Below are 20269 nucleotides of genomic sequence, written 5' to 3'. Positions count from 1 at the left end.
CCCATCCTCCCCCTCCTCCCCTCTCCCTGCTCCCTCCTTCCCACACCCCCCACCTTGATTTGAGGTTTTTCTCTTCTGTAGGTGTATTAGAGCTTCATAGTAGTATTGAATACATTGGATTCTTGCTTCTCCATTCTTGTGATACTTTATGAAGAAGAATGTGTTTCAACTTCATCCAAGTTAATAAAAAAGATGTAAAGTCTCCATCTTTTTTAACAGCTGAATAGTATTCCATGGTATATATATATATCACAGCTTGTTAAACCCCTCCTGGTGTGGTGGGCATTTAAGTTGTTTCCACATTTTAGCAATTGTAAATTGAGCTGTGATAAATAATCTAGTGCAAATGTCCTTATGATAAAATAATTTTTTTTCTTCTAGGTAGATGACTAGAAGTGGGATTGCAGAATCAACTGGAAGGTCTAATTTGAGTTCTTTGAGAATTCTCTGTATTTCCTTCCAAAGAGGTGGTATTAGTGTGCAGTCCCACCAGCAGTGTCAAGTGTACCCCTCTCTCCATATCCATACCAGCATCCCCAGCTTTGAGGCTTACTTTTCAAAAATAAACACCAGAATGAGAAGGGATAGAAATTCTGTGGGGACATGAATTATATAAGAGATGGGGCGGCACCTGTGGCTCAAAGGAGTAGGGCACCGGCCCCATAGGCCGGAGGTGGTGGGTTCAAACCCAGCCCCGGCCAAAAAAAGATTAAAAAAAATAATATAAGAGATGTAAGAATACTCAGACAAGTAGCCTTTACCAGAGACTGCACATGTTAAGCTTATAATTGGTGTCCCTCCTTTCTCCGAGTACATAGTGTCTGTAACAAAGGAACTGAGCTTGCTGCACAGGCCACTGATGTCACGTCCGATGAATTAGCAGACCAAAGGGCACCATCTGGGCTTATGCAACACTCACAAAGGACTATCCTGGCTCCCTCTCATTTACCTTACAAATGAACTTCTGACGTGGCTTGTTAAGGCAGGAAGACTATTATGGTAATCAGGGCATACTGCCAACAAAAATCTGCCCGGTCTTCCAAAACTATGAAAAACTAACAGGAATTTACAAAGCAAATTTATCATACTAGCCTATACAATTTTTAGTTTAAATGATTTCCAATTATTTAATAAAGTGTTTGAGCTAATGCCAATCAAGTAAAACCAACAACCATAATCTCCAGAGTACACAAGGAAGCCACAGCTCAAATGTGCTGATGTGTATTCATATCCAGCTGATTATAAAATGATTTTAAAAGATCACTCATTTAAGGCTGAAATCAAACCCCACTAGAAAAGGCCTACAAATATACTAAAGAAATATTTAAAATACTGACTTTTAGGGGTAAAGCAAAGACATAATACCTGGAGGGGTACAGAGCCTTCTTGTCTTTGAAGAGTTCACTGGCTTCTAGTTTCTCCTCATAAATAAGTTTTTGCTGGTCTGTGAATTGGTCCCTGTATTTTTTACACTGTGTGATAGGAAAAGAAGAAAAAACCCAAAAAATTACGTATAAATAAATCACTACACATTCTTAAATATCCTAAGCCAATTTAATAGCAACAAGGATAAGATTGAAAGTGAACAAAACATTCACTTGAAAGGCCAAACACATTTTTCCTTTGTTGGTTTAAAAAAGTTCATCTCAGAAAATGCCACGAAGATGATTTGGATTGTAGTATTTGGGATGCTTCTGAGCAATGCTAGCTGCCCTGGGCCCTCCAAGGAGCTGTGCAATTTCTTCCTGCTATGACATCAGCCCCTGAAATCCCCTGGTCTTGAGCACGTCACGTTTTGAGAGAGACTTATGGTGAAAATCACTGCACACCACAGTCCAGCACATACACTTTCACACACAGAGACTACTCATACAAAAGCTTCTCAAGAACAATACTTCTCCTTTCTACAAGTCATGCACTCTGCTGTTTTCTGTTCTATTTCATTTAAAGACGTTGGTAGTGATCATGTAAAAATGATAAATTGATTTCATGACTCACAAATATGCTATGACCTACAGTTTGAAAACCGCTGAGTCAAATCCCCCCACTGCCATTTGACAATGTGGACAGGACAGGAGATCTTAGAAATCCCACTTCACTGTGAGGCTGAGGCTGCAAGGAGGACACAGGAAGGCCAGAGGAGCAGCCCCAGGCTTCTTTAGATAAGGGTTCCAAGAAATCAGTTACAGGTGGGTCAAGCCCACTGAAACAACTGCATGAAGAAATGTTAGCACTGCTGCCAACCCTCCCAGGGACATCATCCCTCAAGGAGTAAATAGCCCCCTCGTCCCCATCCCCAATTCAAGGGAGACAGGGGTGAGACTGTGGAGCCGGGTTAGGCTGAGGCCTCCCAAACCCCCAGCATCATCAGCAGCTCCCCCTCATTATTTCTGAAAATAGTTTCTGTGCCAAACTCAAAAGGGGAGACAAACAATTGAGAAGGTGGTGAATCTGGCCAAATTGGCTTACTGTTACAGAACAATACTCAGAGCCCTGTTCCATATGTTGTACCAGCATCGCTCATTACGCTAATTAGTGATAATGTCACTCTACACATATGTGATTCAGATATATAAAGAACAAGCCCACACTGCTGGGCAGGAGAGCACCTCCTGGAAGGTGGATCTGCCGATCGTTCACTTACTGAAGACGAGCCCTTCCGTGTAATGATTTTATTACATCTGATGATTGCGTATATTTAGCATTTCACATATCAACTAAGTTATACAAAGACCCCATGTACCCTAAGCTGGGCAGTGTTCTCATTGTAAAACAAAGAGAGCTGAAATAAAAGCAGTACAAAACAGTTTTTCAGCTTCCTTTTATTTCAGGTAGAAGTTTTAATGTCTGTTAGGGGTCTTTCGGCCTTTTTCTCAGTCCTCCATAGGGTGTGTGTGTGTTCACATGTAGATCTGTGCATGTGTTCAATAAATCTAATAAACTACATGATTACAATTTGTGGAATTTATTTATGATACCTGAAGGTGCTCAGATTTTATGGTTACGATCTCCTATAGTATTCCTGCTCATAAAGAGAAGAACAAGGAAAAAACGGCACTACTTGAGAGCAACAAGCACCAAGGACGAAAAGGCAAGGCAGCAGTGTGCTTCCCCCACGCCCCCAGCACAGGGAGTGCCCGGGCGCTACAGGACTTCTCATGGGAAGTCGAGTATGGTGTGTGGTTCCAAAATAGGGAAGTCTTTAAGTAATTCTCTTCCAGGCAAAGCAAGGACGTGTGAAAAATGTGATTTTACATAAGAATTCTCAAACACTCAGAAGTCTCTGGAAAAAAAGGTTGACATGACTTTTTTGTTTTTTTTACCCTCCACAAGTGGAAAATCCTTTTTAGCTCCTTATGAGTAGAATCCAAGAATAGGTAAGGTCTTGATGGCCAATTTTTGTCTATTGGAGATAAGGAAGGCATCTTATTTTTCATTTCTAAGAAGTATTTTTGTACCTGTGTTGGGTTTGACAGAAAACACAAAATGAGGAAAGTATACCAGAAAAGACATTGTTTTATATATCTGTACCATGATCAATCTTCAGTGAAAGGTTTTAGTCTATAACACTTTTTATTTTCTATAGAGATGGGGTCTGGCTATGTTGCCTAGGTTGGTCATGAACTCCTAGCATCAAGCAATCCTCCTGCCTTGGCCTCCCCCAGTACTAGGATTACAGGCATGAGCCACAGTGCCAGGCCAAGTCTATAAAACTTGTAACTCATCTAGAAGTCTCTAATGCGCTCTTAACGACAAATGAAGCCCACGGAAGTTAAGCAACTTGCTCAAGTCCTAAATCTCTAAGCAGCAGTGCAGGCTGGGTCCAGAGTCTGCAGGGCTCACCACTACATATACTTCTCTGGAAGACAGAGAATCCAAGCCCTTACTTGGAGGCAGAGGTGCACGGCCTTTCTCTCTCTCACCTTTCTCCCCTCTACCTGGGCTGCCAGCCTTGCCCTGCTGCAGCTCACGGCAGTTTAGCAGGGCAAGACCCTGGCTTTCTAGGGTCCACTTTCCCCAAAGTTCTCTCCATCAAATAAGGAAAACACTTTATTCATCATATATGGGGCCAATACCAACTCTTTCTGACACACTTACCTGAACTGGGGGGGAGGATAAGAAAAAAATTACTAATTCTTAGTATCACAGTTATGATTTAATCATTATCCAAAAAGTCACTTCATCAATTAAAAAAGCCTTATTTTAATGAGTTGGTGCTATTGATTAGGCCATCTAATAATGCTAATCAACCATATACATGAAGTGTTAACTTACGATTCTCTGAAGCGTAAACTCATAGATTTTCTTTCCAGCATTGGCTCTGAAGAATTTCCTGTACTCCCTACGTACCTTTAAAAAGAAGAGGCAGGTGCAGTGGTTAGTGCGTGGCTGGTATATGTCCATAATGATACATCTCTAACAAAAATGAAAATGTATAGACCAAGCACATTGATCTGTGTTCTTTGCAAATTTAACAAAATAATGGAAGCACATTTAGACAATGGAACTTAAGTCACAGAGAACGAAACTGAGAAGCCTATAATGATGGGACCAGAATGCACTGATGACTTAAATCCTCTTGGTAGTTAATGAAGAACTCGATGATTTGACAAGAAACGTTTTACAAGCACAGTTGCAAACTCATCATGAATTAAAATACATTTCAGAAAATGTTATATAAGGTAATTTTCCCTGAAGATTGTTTTTTAAAAGCAAAAAAAGTTTTCTGAAGAACTGTATTGTAGTTTCTCAGAGCCTGACTATAAAGACAGGATTTTAGTAACACACAGTTCATGGAGAACTGAATGTGGCTATAGACAAGAATTTTTTAAAAAGCTTTTAAACTACATTATTTTGCATTTAATTGTATTACTTTTTCTATCTCTTCTCCCACCAACCTTTATACTTCATGCTATCACAGCACTTAAAACATCATAGTTTTAGTTCACATATTTTTTCCTTGCTATACGATCATATCTACTTCATATACTAGCATCTAACCAAGAGTAGTAATTAAATATGGTATTTCCTGAATGAATGATATAATAACATCCTGAAATTGAAGAAAAAATATTTTAAATATTTATCACCATCCCAACATAAACAGAACATCAGAATTCAACAAATATTGGCCTATCTTAATCATTCAGACATTATGTATCTTTTTCTTTTATCTCTAGTTTTCTGGGTTTAACTGCATAAATTCATGAGGCCAGGCACAGTGGTTCATGCCTGTAATCCTAGCATTCTGGGAAGCTGAAGCAAGAGAAGCCATTGAGCTCATCAGTTTGAAACCAGCCTGAGCAAGAGCGAGATCTCTTCTCTACTAAAAATTAAAAAATTAGCCAGGCGTTGAGGCGGTACCTATAGTATCAGCTACTGGAGAGGCTGTGGCAGGAGGTTCGCTTGGACGCAGGAGTTTGAGGCTGCTCTCAGCTAGGATGACACCACGGCACCCTAGCCTGAGCCCCAGAGTGAGACAATCTCAAAAAAAAAAATTTTTTTTCTACATTAGGGGTTAAAAGCTAACAACCTATTAACCAAATTCAGTTTGTAGGTAGATGTTTTATATGCACATTTTAAAGCTAAGAACTTAATATGATAATATTAATATGGATGGCAGGTTTCTCTTAACATTTTCTAAGACCTAGCAACTGTGAAGCCCATTCCTACATGACAAGGCCCAGGTGGACCAGAGCAGCTGTTGTTGCTTCTGGAAGAAACAAACATGCTTCAAACTGCAGGAGTCCCTGCTCCTAACACCTTCCACCGGCTGCTTCCCTTTTTTGTGTCTCTCTGAGCATTTGATCCCCAGACCCATTCTCTGGGCATTTGAACTGCAGACCCATTCTCTACATTTAAAAGTATTAAGTTAAGAAAATTCTGACAGCTACAGTATAGGCAGTTCTTCCTTTTACAGGCATACTTTGATTTACTGTGCTTCATAGATACTGGGGTTTTAATAAATAGTTAGTGGTAACTCTGCATTGAACAAGTCCATCAGGACCATTTTTGCAAGAGCATGTGTCTCTGTGTCATATTTTGGCATTCTCATACTATCTTAAACTTTTTCACTATTATTATTTGTAAGTTGGAGAATTTAATTGGTAAATGTTGTGTTGCATTCTGACTGCTCCATTGACTGGCTCTCCCTGGCCTCTCTGTTCCTGGAGACAGCAATATTGAAATTGGGCCAGTTAATAACCCTACCATGACCTCTTAGTATTCAAGTGAAAAGAAGACTTATGGCTTTCACTTTAAATTAAAAGCTAGAAATGATCAAGCTTAGTGTAGAAGGCATGACAGAAGCTGGAATAGGCCATGCACTAGGATCCTTGTATCAAACAGCCAAGTCATGAAGGCAAAGGAAAAGTTCTTGAAGGAAACTAAAAGTGCTACTCCAGTGGTCACGTGAATGATAAAAAAAGCGAAACAGAGTGAGGTGATGGTTACATTAATCAGTTTGATTTAAGCATTCCATATTGTATATCACATCATCGTACTGTACCCCATTGTACCCCATAAATGTATAGTTATGACTTAATAAAAAAAATTTTAAAAAACACTGGAGACTGAAAAAAAAAAGCAAATATTATATAAGGTAATTTCCCCTAAAGATTGTTTTTTAAAAGCAAAAAAATTTGCTAAAATGGAGAAAGTCTGAGTGGTCTGGACAGATGATCAAATCAGGTACAACATCCCCTTAAGCCAAAGCCAAATCCAGAACAAGGCTCTAACTCTCTTCAGTTCTACGAAGGCCAAGAGAGGTGAAGAAACTATAGAAGAAAAGTTTAAAGCTAGCACAGGTTGGTTCATGAGGTGTAAGGAAAGAAGCCAGGCCTGTAACAGGAGATTGCCAGGTAAAGCAACAAGTGATGCTTCAACAAGCTGAAGCAAGTCATGCTGGAGATCTGGCTACGATCATTGATTAAAGTACATACATTAAATTGCTTAATCAAAATTACTCCTTGACCCATGGGCTGCAAAACAGATGTGTTAGCAAGCCCGAAATGATACTAGCTTCTTGTCCATCTCTGTGAGAGCTCTTGGGTGACCAGGTGCATTGTCAATGAGAAGTAGTATTTTGGAAAAAATCTTTTTTTCTGAGCAGTAGACCTTAACAGTTGGCTAAAAACAAATGTTTCTTTTCTTTTCTTTCTTTCTTTTTTTTTTATCTCAAGCCATCATCTTGGGTAGAGTGCCATTGCATCACAGCTCACAGCAACCTCCAACTCTTGGGCTTAAGTGATTCTCATGCCTCAGCCTCCCAAATAGCTGGGACTACAGGTGCCCGCCACAATGCCCAGCTATTTATTTTTTGTTGTTGCAGTTGTCATTGTTGTTTTAGCTGGCCGGGGCTGACTTCGAGCCCACCAGCCTCAGTGTATGTGGCTGGCGTCCTACCCACTGAGCCATGGGAGCCACCAAATGTTTTTTTTCTTATTGAAGTACATACCCTGGAGTTTGAGACATAATGCTACTGCAGACTTAACAGCCTATAGTGGAGTGTAAACCTCACTTTCACATGCACTGGGAACCAAAACGTTCATGTGACTCACTTTATTGCAATATTTGCTTTCCTGCAGTGGTGTGGAACTGAGTCTGCAGCATCTCTGAGGGATGCCTGCATGCATATTCTAGTTACATTGATCATTTCTCTTTTTCCCAAGGAATAGTTAGATTCACATTTTCAATCTCAAACTTGCATGGTTAGAAGGGACAAGAAGAAAATGGTACCTGTTAATTAGTTCTTGAAACTGTAACAGCTTAGTAGCAGCGAAGTTAAGGTGAAGTTATGTGAGACCACGTCCTTAAAAGTGTATTTGAAGTCCTAACCATATTTAGTTAAGCTTCATTATAACTGAGCTCACTGCTACATGTTTTTGATGTCCCACAGGACAGGTCCTTTCTGCCAAATGCAACTATAAATGGTGAAACCCCTGTCACAATATGCAGACATGTACAATGGAGCCTTTCACAGGCATTGGGAGTTCTAAAAAGTCTCCTGCACTTTGTAATCATTTCCACATCAAAAAAAATCAAATCAGTCTGGGCACAGTCGTTCATGTCTGTAATCCTAGCACTCTGGAAGGCTGGGGCGTGTGGACTGCCTGAACTCACAGGTTCAAGACCAGCCTGAGCCAGAGTGAGACCTCATTTCTAAAAATAGCCAGGCATTGTGGCAGCTACTTGGGAGCCTGAGGTAAGAGATCTGCTTGAGCCCAAGAGTTTGAGGTTGCTGTGAGCTATGATGCCACAGCACTCTACCAAGGGTGACAAAGTGAGACTCTGTCTCAAAAAAAAAAAAAAAATCAAATCATTTCAAAGGGCCTGGCTATCACTCATACCAACATAATTCTCTTTTGGGAAAAGCAAGTATAAACTTATTATGTTTTTGGACTTCAAATGAGTTTAATCTATTTCATAATAACAATAATGGCAACATGTTCAAATAATGCTGTTTTGTTGAAAACTGTGGGGGAAAGTTATGTCTAGAGTAAGTCCAGTAAACATCTGCTAAGATACCTTCACCTACAGACTGAATTTGCTTTGCAGGTTGCTAGTGTACACTCCTAATATAAAAACATTTTGAAATCATGTGCAGTTAAACCCAGAAAACTATAGGTAAACACATTCCTGATGGAAATCATTACTGAGAGTGAAAATCCTGACTCAGTGTTGTTTTTTCCTTTCTTCTATGAAAATTGGAATGTGTGTTAGAAGACGTGAATAAAATAGGAAAATGTTTAGTTTTGTTAGGCTTAAAAAAAAAAAAACCAGTTACAGAGCTTGTTAAGAACTCTTCAAATGGAACATCTATCTTAAAATTCATATGGAAGTTACTTCTTCATTATTTCAAATATTACTTGATGAATACTCAATATAATAAAAAAGGATAATTTCCTAAAAGTTTATAAGCTGAACATGCAGGAAAAAAATACAGATTGTTCAAAGCAGAAGGGATATTTCTAATAGTTGTTCAGGTTCTGAGTCTGTGATTTCTCAGATAATATTCAAGTATTTAAAATAAGATTAAATGTCACAGGATTTAAAGTAAAAAATTGATGAGGAATGGTGCCAAAAGGGAACCTAATTAGCCCCAAAGGCAGTAAGGATGGCTCCCTGTGGTGATTAGTTATTGAATATTTTAGAAAGACCAAACCTTTATACTATCTAGATTTTCTGGAGCTCAGAGTCTCATTCTAAAGATTTCCAGAGCTCAGCCATATTTACCTACCTGTACTACATAAACGTATCCTAGGTAAGCACCCCTTTGAAGTAAACCCTGCCCTGGTCAAAAGGCATTTACATTTAAAAGTTCCATTTAACCTGAATGATCCACTGATCTCTGACTATTATCTCATTCATCATAATCTGTAAGTTTACTGATGCAAATGCCTTTAGTTTCTATGCTGAACAATTATAATAGAATGATGGCTGCTTTGAAGAAAGCCCCACTCCAGCCAGCCATTATCGCAGCAGACTGGGCAGATAAAGGGAAACAAAAGCCTGGCGTCCCCAGGCTGGTCCCTGTGGATGGAGGTCAGCCTTTAGCTCAACTACTGTCACTCTGTCTCTTGGATTAGGGGGAAAAAAAAACAACTTTATACTCATAAAGATAACATAAAATAAAACTTGAACGACAAAGTATCTTGGATAAAACATGTCATATTGTTATTACTTTAAACCTGTAAAGAAACAGAAATCACAATAAAATCAGAAAAAAATATTAGTGCACACATTTGTTCTCAAAAAGAAACATAATTAGGCGAGATGACATTCTGTAAGACTGTGCAGACCAACAGCAAGCATCATCAACAGTTTTCTCAGGGTTAGTAGGTGCTGGGCTGTATGGATTTCACCCTGGACAGAAAGAAGTGTTTGAGGCAGTACCTTCAGTCCAAGCCAGTAAGCCCAAATGACAGCAACTGCATGCTTACGCCTAGCCTCCTCCTTCAAGCGTTTCAATTCCCTTCGAGCCTAGAACGTTTTAGATAGTAAATAAAAGAGACAGCCCAATGCAGACAGCACACCAAACAGAAGAGCCAATATATGAACAAGGATTCCAGCATAATAGAGGAACAGGGCATCGTCATTTCCACCCAGGAACAGTGTCAGACTGGGGCAGCGCTTGGATCTTCAGCGCACTGACAGTGCGTTGCAGAGCAGGGCACGGGGTGCAGGATACCCCTGGCGCCCAGTCGTCCGAGGCTCCCTGCTCCCGCTCTTTTCCTTTCTTCTCCCCTGTTGCTCTCCCTCTTCGCTGGCTTGTCCACACTCTCTCATTCCCGTATCAGAGTTAGAAGTCTGAGTGGCGTGCCCAGGGGTTCCCCTAGACTACCCCCTGTGACAGCACATGGGGCTCAAGAAGCCATGTGCTCCTGCCTGAGTTCATTCATTTGAACAGATAAAGAGAGACAACTCTCGGGAATAGCCATTTTAAAAAACTGCAAGGAATATAATTGTTTTTGCTGAAGTGCAAAGAAACAAAAAAAACTAACAAAACTCAAAAAAATTCTTTCTAGTTAAAGGAGCAGTGGCCATGTCTAAAAATCCAGTTTCAGCTAAGGCCCCAAACAGGGAAATGATATCATGAAGACTGAAGGAAGACAAAAAGTAAAACAATTCATAGGTTGAAAAATTACTCTCAGGGAAAAAAAAATGGATCTTAGGCATACGGTTTTAAAAGACAGAAATAGGAAATCATTTTTCAAGATATTATTACAGTACTGAGATAAGGAAATGAGCTCGTGCAGTGGCGAAACCCCAGCTAGTAACTGTCTCAGAGTCTCTCTGCCTCTGCTAGGACTTTCCCCGCAGTTGACTGAAGAAACTAGTTTGTTCTTCACAGAGTTTCAGGGAATCCACGCATGAACTCTGGTGAGTTTCTGGCACATTAAGCTCTTTATAGCAGGCAAATGTTGACTTTTGTCATTTTTCTCATAAGACAGGCTGACAACGCTGACAAGGTACACTTAAAAACACAGGACTCTGTTGATATTTGTGTTTTTAACTGGAATACACATTTTTAGCACAGATGACCTTTGATTTTCTAAGTAACAAAAACATCTAAAAGTCTCGTCCCTTGGGCTATGTGAAATGTTCACAGAGCCCACGACTATGCCTGGGGATTAGAGAGAGTATTTCAGGAGGCCTTTGTTTCTGAAAACAAACAGCTGATGCTGAAATTCCTGAGATTCTCCAGTGGCAATGAGAGCTAGCTTTGCATGGACATGGTTTTCTGTCAAATCAGAAGGATATTTTTCTGCACATGTCATATTTTGCTTACTAATAATCAATAGCTGCCACAGTGAGGCCAGAAAAATAAAATCCCAATTTCACTCCTGGATTAGGTTTTTGAAGGCACGTGTTAAAGGCATTTGCATTGTCAAAACCTTGCAGAGGACTGATTCAAGCCCAAACCTTAACATTCTCAACATGCCCCCTCCCCCAAACCCCTAAAAAGCTGCTAGCATACATTAGTGGGAGGAAAAAAAAAGAAACTAAACATGCATGTTACTTAAGAACTTTTTAAAAAGAGCAATATACTAGTGCCTTGTTAGTGGGCAGTTTTTTGGGCCTACACATGCCTAAGCTTTCTATGCACTCTACTGATAGTAACACCTGCGGGTTTATTAGATTTGGCTGTGAGGACATGCACCAGTGTGAGCCACTATTAACTGTAGTCATCCGTCCCCTCACAGGCTAGAGATAAAGACCGATTACGGCAGCGTTCCAGTGCAGTGTTGGGATGTGTGCATCAAAGTACCTTAGATCCAAGCCAGTAAGCCCAAATTACTGCAATAGCATGTTTATTCCTAGCCTCCTCCTTCAGCCGTCTGAGTTCCCTTCGCGCCTGTGATGCATGTGAAAAGGAGTTACAGAAAAGTTTAAGGCAGAAAAGGTTACTGCTGGTTCCCAATGGAGAAAGAAAAAGAAAGACACCAGTCACCACCAAATGGTAAACGCAAAAAAAGCAGGTGCCACCACCCCACACCAAAATGTTGAAAAGAGCAAGAGGCAAATTGCGTGCTCAGTAGCTTAAGCCAGTGAACATATCTGCCCCCGAAGCCGAGGGCTTGTGCACAGTGTCACTCCCAACCGACCACTGCCCTCGGCGTCTCTGGCCTACCTGGGTCCCGTGCCAATATGCTGCTATGGTCGTGACTGCTTCCTGGCAGCGCTTTTGATGCTTCAGTTCCCGCAGGATTTTCCGAGCCTAGGCACAGAATCACCCCAAAAAGAGAAGGTTAAAAAAAGCGAAAAAGCACCTGAGAGACGGTATGCTAAGACTGTGTCCAGCTTAATGTGCCTAGCTCGAAACTGACTCTGACAAGGTGGTCAAGCTGACGGGCAGTGCCCCTCCAGACTGAGGCAGCACACTGCATCCCCTGATAAGCAGCACAAAAAATCTGACATGGCAACATCAGCTGCTGCACACCAACGGGTGGGAACAGGTCTCAGCCGGTGGGCTGAGGATGTCCAGGGATCCTCCAGAGTCCACTGGGTCTCTTCTATGATTACAGTCTGGAATATTCCTTTTTATTCAAAAGAGATGTTTTAAACTTTGCTAAAACAAAATGATCTAACTGAGCCAAAACCAGTGGCTTCTTTCCAGTAGTTACTGAAAAGTGATTTTATGTAGGTCGAGAGGACACCTGGTTTGGGGGTGGAGCTTGGTTCCCACCTCTGCAGTCTCTGGCCTATACACCGGGACCCGGGGTCCAGGAGTAGTCGGGTCAGGGAGGAATCTGCAGGCAGCAGTTTCATAGACTCTTACGTGCTCTGATTGTATTTTGGCATCTGCTATGGGACAACCCCCAAGTTCTTGGGTTGTTCAGGGCCCGGGCAAAGGTCATTCAATGCCACTGGACGCATGGGACAGGCTCCACCCTCAGAAGGGGCGTGAGGTGTGCCACTACCTTAAAGAATCCCTTCTGAATCCAGAGCACTCTACAAAATATCCTAACAGCAAAGTGGTCACAACAGGCCCTGACGTTATCTTTGACCTAGAGCAAGAGTCAAGAAACTTTTTCCAGAAAGTACCAGAAGGCAAATACTTTTGGCTTTGTAGGTTATACGGTCAGTCTCCGTCACACCTACCTGACTCTGCCACTGTCAGGCTCAAGCAGCCAGACAATCTAGGGAATAATAAAGGCGGCTGTCCTCCAATAAAACTTCACGTGCACTGAAATATATATTCCATATAATTTTCAGATCACGAAATCTTCTTTTGTTTTCTTTTTAAATAATCATTTAAATATATAAAAACTATTCTCAGCTTATAGGGTGTATGAAATCAGACAGCAGGCTAGATGTGGCCTGTGGGCCACAGTTCAATGACACCCCAATCTAAGCCTTGGTGGGACGGCCTCAACACTGGGTCCTCCTCTGTGACTTCTCCCCTAGGCTCCCATATGGCCATAACTCAGGACCTTTCAGTCATTGTGGGGCAGCCCACAAGATGGTTACTGGGAAGCTACAGAAGTCATCAAGCTGGGGTGCAGAAGAGTCTGGGAGGATGCACAGGTGTGAAGGCAGCGGCTATCAGGTGGCCTTCCGGACTACAGCTTTTCTTGAAAACATGGGGCAATGGAATATTGAGATCATGTACAGTATTGTTTCAAGGACTTCCTGCTTAGAGAACAAAGCTCTTAAAAAGAAAGCTGGTTACAAGGAAGCAGCCAAGACATGGTCACCAGGGTCCTCCCTGGGCTCATAATGTTTATTCTTTCCTTCTGTTTAAAGGGGAGGCAGGAGATGGAGGAGCCCTCCCCTGCAGGGTGAGTCTAAAGACATCATCCTTTGTGAAGAACTCAAAGGCCACAAATAAATAAAGCACACTTATTTTAAACTCACCTTCCAACCCCGGATGTAAGACTGAATTACCAAGGCAGAACTCTTTATCTGCTGATACCTCTTTTGTTGCTATAGGACAAAAGGGGACAATGTTAGAGTGTGGCTACCTATCCGCAGTGTGCACAGCACAAAGTTGAGAAAGGCTATTTGCTCACTTACCAACTGACTTGAGACCATCCATACACATTCTGGAAACCAAAATATCAAACAGACCTAAGGTATCACAGTTGATCTGAGGGACGCTTTAAGGATGCTCACTATAATAGTTTCTAAATGGCTTAGGACCCAGTATTACTGTCATCTGTTCTTTATATGACACTGTTATAGTACAGGGTCCCAAACACGGCACATGCTCAGTAACACGTACTGAGTGAACACACAGAGCTCCGCCTCTGCTTTTGAAGTGTTCCGTCTTCCTGTCATTTGCCTCCACGCTACTTACTGCACCACCCGTTCCTTTTAGGTTCGCTGTTTTTACTCTGACTCAGGCTGAGAAATCAGCTAAAATTGTATGTAAACTGATAGCAATCGAATAGGTATACTGAACTCTTACTCTTGATTAGGCATTTTAGTAAAACCACGGGGTTATATACACACGTCTAACTCCATCCCTGCTCTCAAGGACTTGCATGAAACACAAGCCGACAGTGTAAAAGGGAGAGGGTGGCCTGGCTCAGGTGCAGCAGGGCTGCCTCCCAGTGGGATGGGTTAGAGAAGATGGGCTTAGGCTCAACAAGCTCAACACACAGAGGCCTCTCGTGCTCTAGGGCTGATGCCTCAGAGGGTAGGAGCTATCAGAACACTTCTCCTAGAAAAGGGAGCTCTTACACTACTGAGCCTGCAATATGTATTGGAACATGGCATCTCTAATGAAAATTCACAGCATTTCAAAGTACCAAAGTGATGCTGTGAATCTTCTTCACTTTAGAAGTGTAGATGGCCCAGCTCCCATTCTCTGAGGTGAGAGAGAGGCCTTTGAGGATTCTGGAACAGCAGAGGTCATGGAGGGTGATATTTCCAACAGAAAGGCAGCAGAACTAAAGAGGATACCAGGGAGAAAAGCCAGAGGACCCAGAGACCCTGCACAGCCCACTCACCCACTCTGGGCCGCAGTCTCCCCAGCGGTCAGAGGAAGAGTCGGGAACTCTCTAAGATTACTCCCAAAGTTATATTCCACAGTTATGTTCCTTGTTTCGGAACAAGCCACACATCATCTACAGCCATGTGACCACCCCTTCCGACAGCCATTTGGTACCTCTAAGTTTTCTTTTTTAATTCCTAAATGGCTTGAAAATAACTATATCTCACGTGAAAATGCATCTGTGGAAGCCATGAGTTATCACAAAATAGGGAAAGAGAATCAGTAACTGAAAAACGAGTATTCAGAACATCCTTGAGTTACTTGGTTAAGGGAAAACAGTGAGTTTAACTACTGGCTTGAGTGATGTGTAGTTAACTAGTTGAGGTATGTTAATTCAAACTTTGAAAGAGATGTAGCCCTAGAGTGAGGTTAATGCTGTCTCTAAGATCTGGGCCATTATTTAGTTCCATTCTACAAGTTAATATTGCTTCTATTACCTCCTACCAGTGTGAATGAATGACAGACGGAGACAGTTTTTCATCTGCTGATGAAACGCTCTATGCTGGGAGCGAGAGTACCAACAGCTCGTGCCGGTCCCGGTACCTTGCTCTGCCTGGTCCTTCTCAGCCTTCCGATCCAACTGCCCCTCCTTAACCTTAACCTCCTTAACCTCCTTAACCTTAACCTCCTTAACCATCCTATTTGAAGTTATGGCCTATCTCCCCATTATTTTTTTGAAAATTATTGTACTATTTTAATTTTTAAAACTATTTTTTCCCTCAGTTTTAGCAATGGGGTCTCAGGCTGAACTGTAATGGCTCATAGCTCACTGTAGCCTCCAACACCTGGGCTCGAACAGTCCCAACTACCTGGGACTACAGGAGTGTGCCACCGCACCCGGCTTGCTTGCTTGCTTATTCATTCATTCACTTATTCTAGAGACGGGGTCTAACTATGCAGCCTGGGCTGGGGATTCTTTAATGACCTCAGAATAAGAAATGATAAAAAAAGGCTCTTGAAGGACGACTCATCGGTCTTCCCTTTCTCAGGTAAATAGAAAACAGCAGAATAAAGGAACAGAAGAGAATCTACTGCTGCCAGCTAAGGCACAAGAGCCCTTTGTGCATTTGCAGAACACATTTGAACGACTCTGCATTTGTGTGGCTGGCCAGGTTCATACTTTAAGACTTATACCGCTGGTTATACGCTTTCAACTACAGAGAATAATTTTAAAAGATACTCTTTTAAAGATCAAGCCAATTTTCTTAAGCTTAAGCATTTAAGTACCTCATTAATATCTAAAGCTTGGAAATACTACACTAAGCTGGATTATGTGAGAATGGGTCAGCATAAACCATGTCTTCACTACATATGGCCTTATGGCAAAACAACTCTACAGTGGAAAAAAAGAAAGAAGATGATTTTTTTTTAAAAAAGAAGTGAGTGCAAATTTAATTCATATGCTCACTCACTCTGTAGTAAAAATGCACAGAATGAAAAAGCATTTGGAAGCAGTGTTCTGATGACTAAAATTCATTCTGTGAGAACCGAAGTTCAAGCTGGCTTAGAGACAACCTTGAGGCCTCTCTCAAACCTACAGTATGTACCCAACAAAACATGCAGCATCAGTGAAGAAGCAAATTCCAAAAAGAAATTTCACATTAATAAACATACTTTCTTATTGAATCTTTTCCCATAGTTAATATAGCCAGATACTTGAGGACTAAAGAAAACTCAATCCTTTTAGCAAAACCAGAATTCTACTAAAATATGGCATCAGCTTTCTGGATTTAAAGCCATTTTTAATGCTGTTATGATATATGGAAAACGGCCAATTGTTCTAGAAAATGGACCCAGTCACAGTTAATAGGTTAAATTATATGGTCCCTCCCAATCTGATGACCAAGTTAAAGATGTCAATTTCCCACTATAAATATTCAGATCAGTAGAAGGCAATGTGGTCTACTAAACTTGAACTCTGAAACCGTCTTGGATTCAAGTCCCAGCTCTGCCACTTCCAGCTGTGAGGCCGTAACAAGTGACTTAATAGTTCAGTGCCTTATTTCTCTCTTCTTTAAAGAAAGAACCATAAGTGTGCCTATCTATCACATGAGATTGTTGGGAGAATTAAATCTGTAAAAGCTTTATATGTAGTAAGTACATGATCAATGCTGGCAAACCAGCACTGTCATTATACATTACAAATGACTGAGCCGCTTACCGCGTATCTCCTGTACCAGGCAGCAATCACGATCTGGCTCTTTTTCATCAGCAGAAAGTGTGTGCGGCATTTCCACCCCCGATAGATCTTCTGAATGAGAGTGGCCAAGTCCTCAAGCCTTTGCTTCCTCAGGTCTTCTAATTTGAAAAGCTAATAAGAAATGATAGATGGACTTATCAATAATCCTCTGAAACCTCAGCACACAGAGAAAAGAAATCCTCAGGAGGTAAAATGCCATCATCATACTGGAGTCAACCACATTGAGAAAAAAACTGAATAATCACATTACTTATGCATGATACGGATAATAGCCTATGAGAAAATTATTTTGATAAATTCATGAAAAAATTCAAAATTTTTGTTCTAGGGTTTCAGAATTTTATGGCACATCAGAGAGAGGCTGAAGGGAGCTTAAATGTGCCTTCACACTATCTACAAGGATGCAGATTACTAATGGAAAGCAAATGTGACACATTTTCTCTCTTAAACAATTTAAGTACTTTTCCGGATCTCTGTATTTCCAAATTACCAATCAACTGCTATACAAATATACTTCACATTCACCTATTCATTTAATGAAGGAGAATTTTATTGTAGTATTATTAGAGACAAGTCTCACCCTGTCACCCAGGCTGGAATGCATTGGTGTGATCATAGCTTGCTATAGCCTCGAACTCCTGAGATCAAATGATCCTTCCATCTCAGACTCCCAAGTAGCTGGGACTAGAAGCACATACCACCTCACCCAGCTAATGTAGTTTCATTTTTTTAGAGAGAGGTCCTCACTATGTTGCCTAGGCTGGTCTTGAACTCTTGGCTTCAAGTATCCTCTTACCTCAGCCTCCCAAAGTGCTGAGATTACAGATATGAGCACTTTGCCTGGCTTACGAGGCAAAATTTTCAGAGGGTTCTTTTTAACTTTAAAAAAATTTTCATTCGAGTCTTCCATGTATTTCTAAATAATATGACTACAGTTCTTAAAATATTGCATAATTCAGATATTACAAATACAGACTGAATTTTCCTCCAGTTGCTATGAATTAGAGAGGCTTTATTGTTGCAGTAACGGTTTCTTTACAAGTTCTTAAGTGTTGTATGATCTATCAGATCAAAGGCTGACAGTTCGTAAAAATTACCCATTTTCCCACTGTCCTTTATTTGCTCCATCCTCTTGGATATTTGGAGATGAGCACAAGCCCCTGGCATTTGTGGTAGCATCTAGGGTAATGTCACAAGTCAAACATCTTTTAAGAACTTGCCTATATGATTCTAACTTAAGTTCAGAGTGTAAACGTTTTGGTTACATACTGTTCTTGGGTTTCGGATGAATATCTTTGACCGACCAAAGGAATATTCTTCCATAGGAATCTCTAAATCATTAAACAGGACCTCCACACCAGACCTTGAGAAGATAAACAAAATGAAAAGTGAATGTTCTAAACTATAAAAATAGTTTTATCTTAGCTTTTATCATGGTATCAGGTTCTCTGTGGTATTTTAAAAAAGCTCCATTTCCAAGTACAAGAGCTTTTTTACAGTTATCATGATATCGGGTTCTCTGTGGTATAAAAAAATAGCTACATTTCCAAGTACAACTGCTACCAAAGAATTTTCAGGACTGAATTCTATAAATTAAATCAAATCTGGTAAATATTAAAAAGGTAAATTTGGGTTCAGAACTATGTATTCTACAAAAAATAGGGTAATAAAGCCAATTTCTTGATTATATTAGTAGAGACAATAACACTTTTATCAAATATAGCCATAACGATGTACCAACCAGGACTAGGAGGGTATGCAATAAACTCAGAATCCACTCAGTTAATTCTTGAAAACATTTCAGACATTGGTCCTGCCCGAGAGCGTGCTAAGCACCAACCAACAAGATGCTAAAGAATGTGGACCTTATGTGGTGGGAGAGAGGCCTGAACTTGCCTTTGACCTCTACATCGCAGATCCTGGCTTTCTAAAACTAAACTTCGCAGGGATGAGGTGCAGGGCAGGGAGTAAATACACATTCCGCATTATGGTACGTGTTTACCATAATACCCTGACAATTAGCAGTGGGAACTAGAACAGGACCCAGAGCCAACATAATTAGGCATTGCGACCACACCACAAGTCAGAAGTTTCTATATCTTCTTATAATGCAGAGCGGGCCTCTTTATACTGTGGATGTTCTTGTGAAAGGTGGGGTCCACTAAGAATGTGGAGGCAACCCAAGTACCGTGAAATCAAAGTCCTAAGCTCCCATCCAGGCTCATGACACAAGCACGTTAACCCTCCTGTAGCATTCAGGAGAGTTTCTACAGCCTGCAAAGAGCAGAAGGAAGGTCACCGGATAGGCAAGGTTTGATTTCCCTCCTGCAGCAGCTGCCTGCCAGCACCAAAGCTCTCTCTGCCTGCAGGGCGCTCAAAGGACATGGGGACGCTCCTCTGGAACAGCCTGCAGTATTCATCACTCTGTCTGGGACTGTATGGCTAAGAGCAATTCAGGGCAGACTAGTGAAAGCCCTACGGGCCGCTCTTCCACCCAGCTATCCTAGCCGCACTGCTGCCACTGGGAATCTTCTCTGATCCTGTTATTTACTTCTCAACTAGTACAGATGGGGCAAGAGTGAGACCTTTACTGCCACCACTGGCTCTCTCTGGGGTAAATTCCTCATGGGAAAAGCAAAACCTCAGAGAAGTAATCCCATGTGCCTCTAACTTCACCCTTGTCTGATTCTACACAAATATAAATTATAAATTATCTCCTACAAACTAAGCATGAGTATATTTTATTGTTTGGTTTTTTTTTGAGACAGAGTCCTATTATGTCACCCTCGGTAGGTGCCATGGCATCACAGCTCACAGCAACCTCCAACTCTTGGGCTTAAGCCAGTGGTTCTCAACCTTCCTAATGCTGCGATTCTTTAATACAGTTCCTCATGTGGTGATGTCCCAATCATAAAATTATTTTTGAAGTAGCAATGAAAATAATTTTATGGTTGGGAGTCATCACCACATGAGAAACTTTATTAAGGGGTCACAGCATTAGGAAGGTTGACAACTACTGGCTTAAGCGATTCTCTTGCCTCAGCCTCCCAAGTAGCTGGGACTACAGG

At 41.1% G+C, this 20269-nt stretch overlaps 1 protein-coding gene across 5 annotated transcripts in view; it reads right to left on the bottom strand.

Moving 5' to 3' along the window:
* MYO1B (myosin IB) overlaps positions 1–20269 on the bottom strand; it is a 181944-nt gene that overhangs the window by 13024 nt on the left and 148651 nt on the right. For 3 of the 5 annotated variants that reach the window (XM_003801827.3, XM_012812755.2, XM_023508085.1), the window contains 9 exons: positions 18471–18564; positions 17163–17312; positions 13861–13929; positions 12134–12220; positions 11771–11857; positions 9895–9981; positions 4276–4350; positions 3324–3458; positions 1366–1472 (listed from right to left, as the gene is read on the bottom strand). In XM_003801827.3, coding sequence (XP_003801875.1) covers positions 1366–1472; positions 3324–3458; positions 4276–4350; positions 9895–9981; positions 11771–11857; positions 12134–12220; positions 13861–13929; positions 17163–17312; positions 18471–18564 — 891 coding nt within the window. The remainder of the gene's footprint in view (positions 1–1365; positions 1473–3323; positions 3459–4275; positions 4351–9894; positions 9982–11770; positions 11858–12133; positions 12221–13860; positions 13930–17162; positions 17313–18470; positions 18565–20269) is intronic. The other 2 variants (XM_012812756.2, XM_012812757.2) reach the window with 2 other exon arrangements.

The sequence above is a fragment of the Otolemur garnettii genome, unplaced genomic scaffold (assembly GCF_000181295.1).
Source record: "Otolemur garnettii isolate 467f Iridium unplaced genomic scaffold, OtoGar3 scaffold00222, whole genome shotgun sequence".
NCBI lineage: Eukaryota > Metazoa > Chordata > Mammalia > Primates > Galagidae > Otolemur > Otolemur garnettii.
This window is presented reverse-complemented; position numbering and strand designations above follow the sequence as displayed.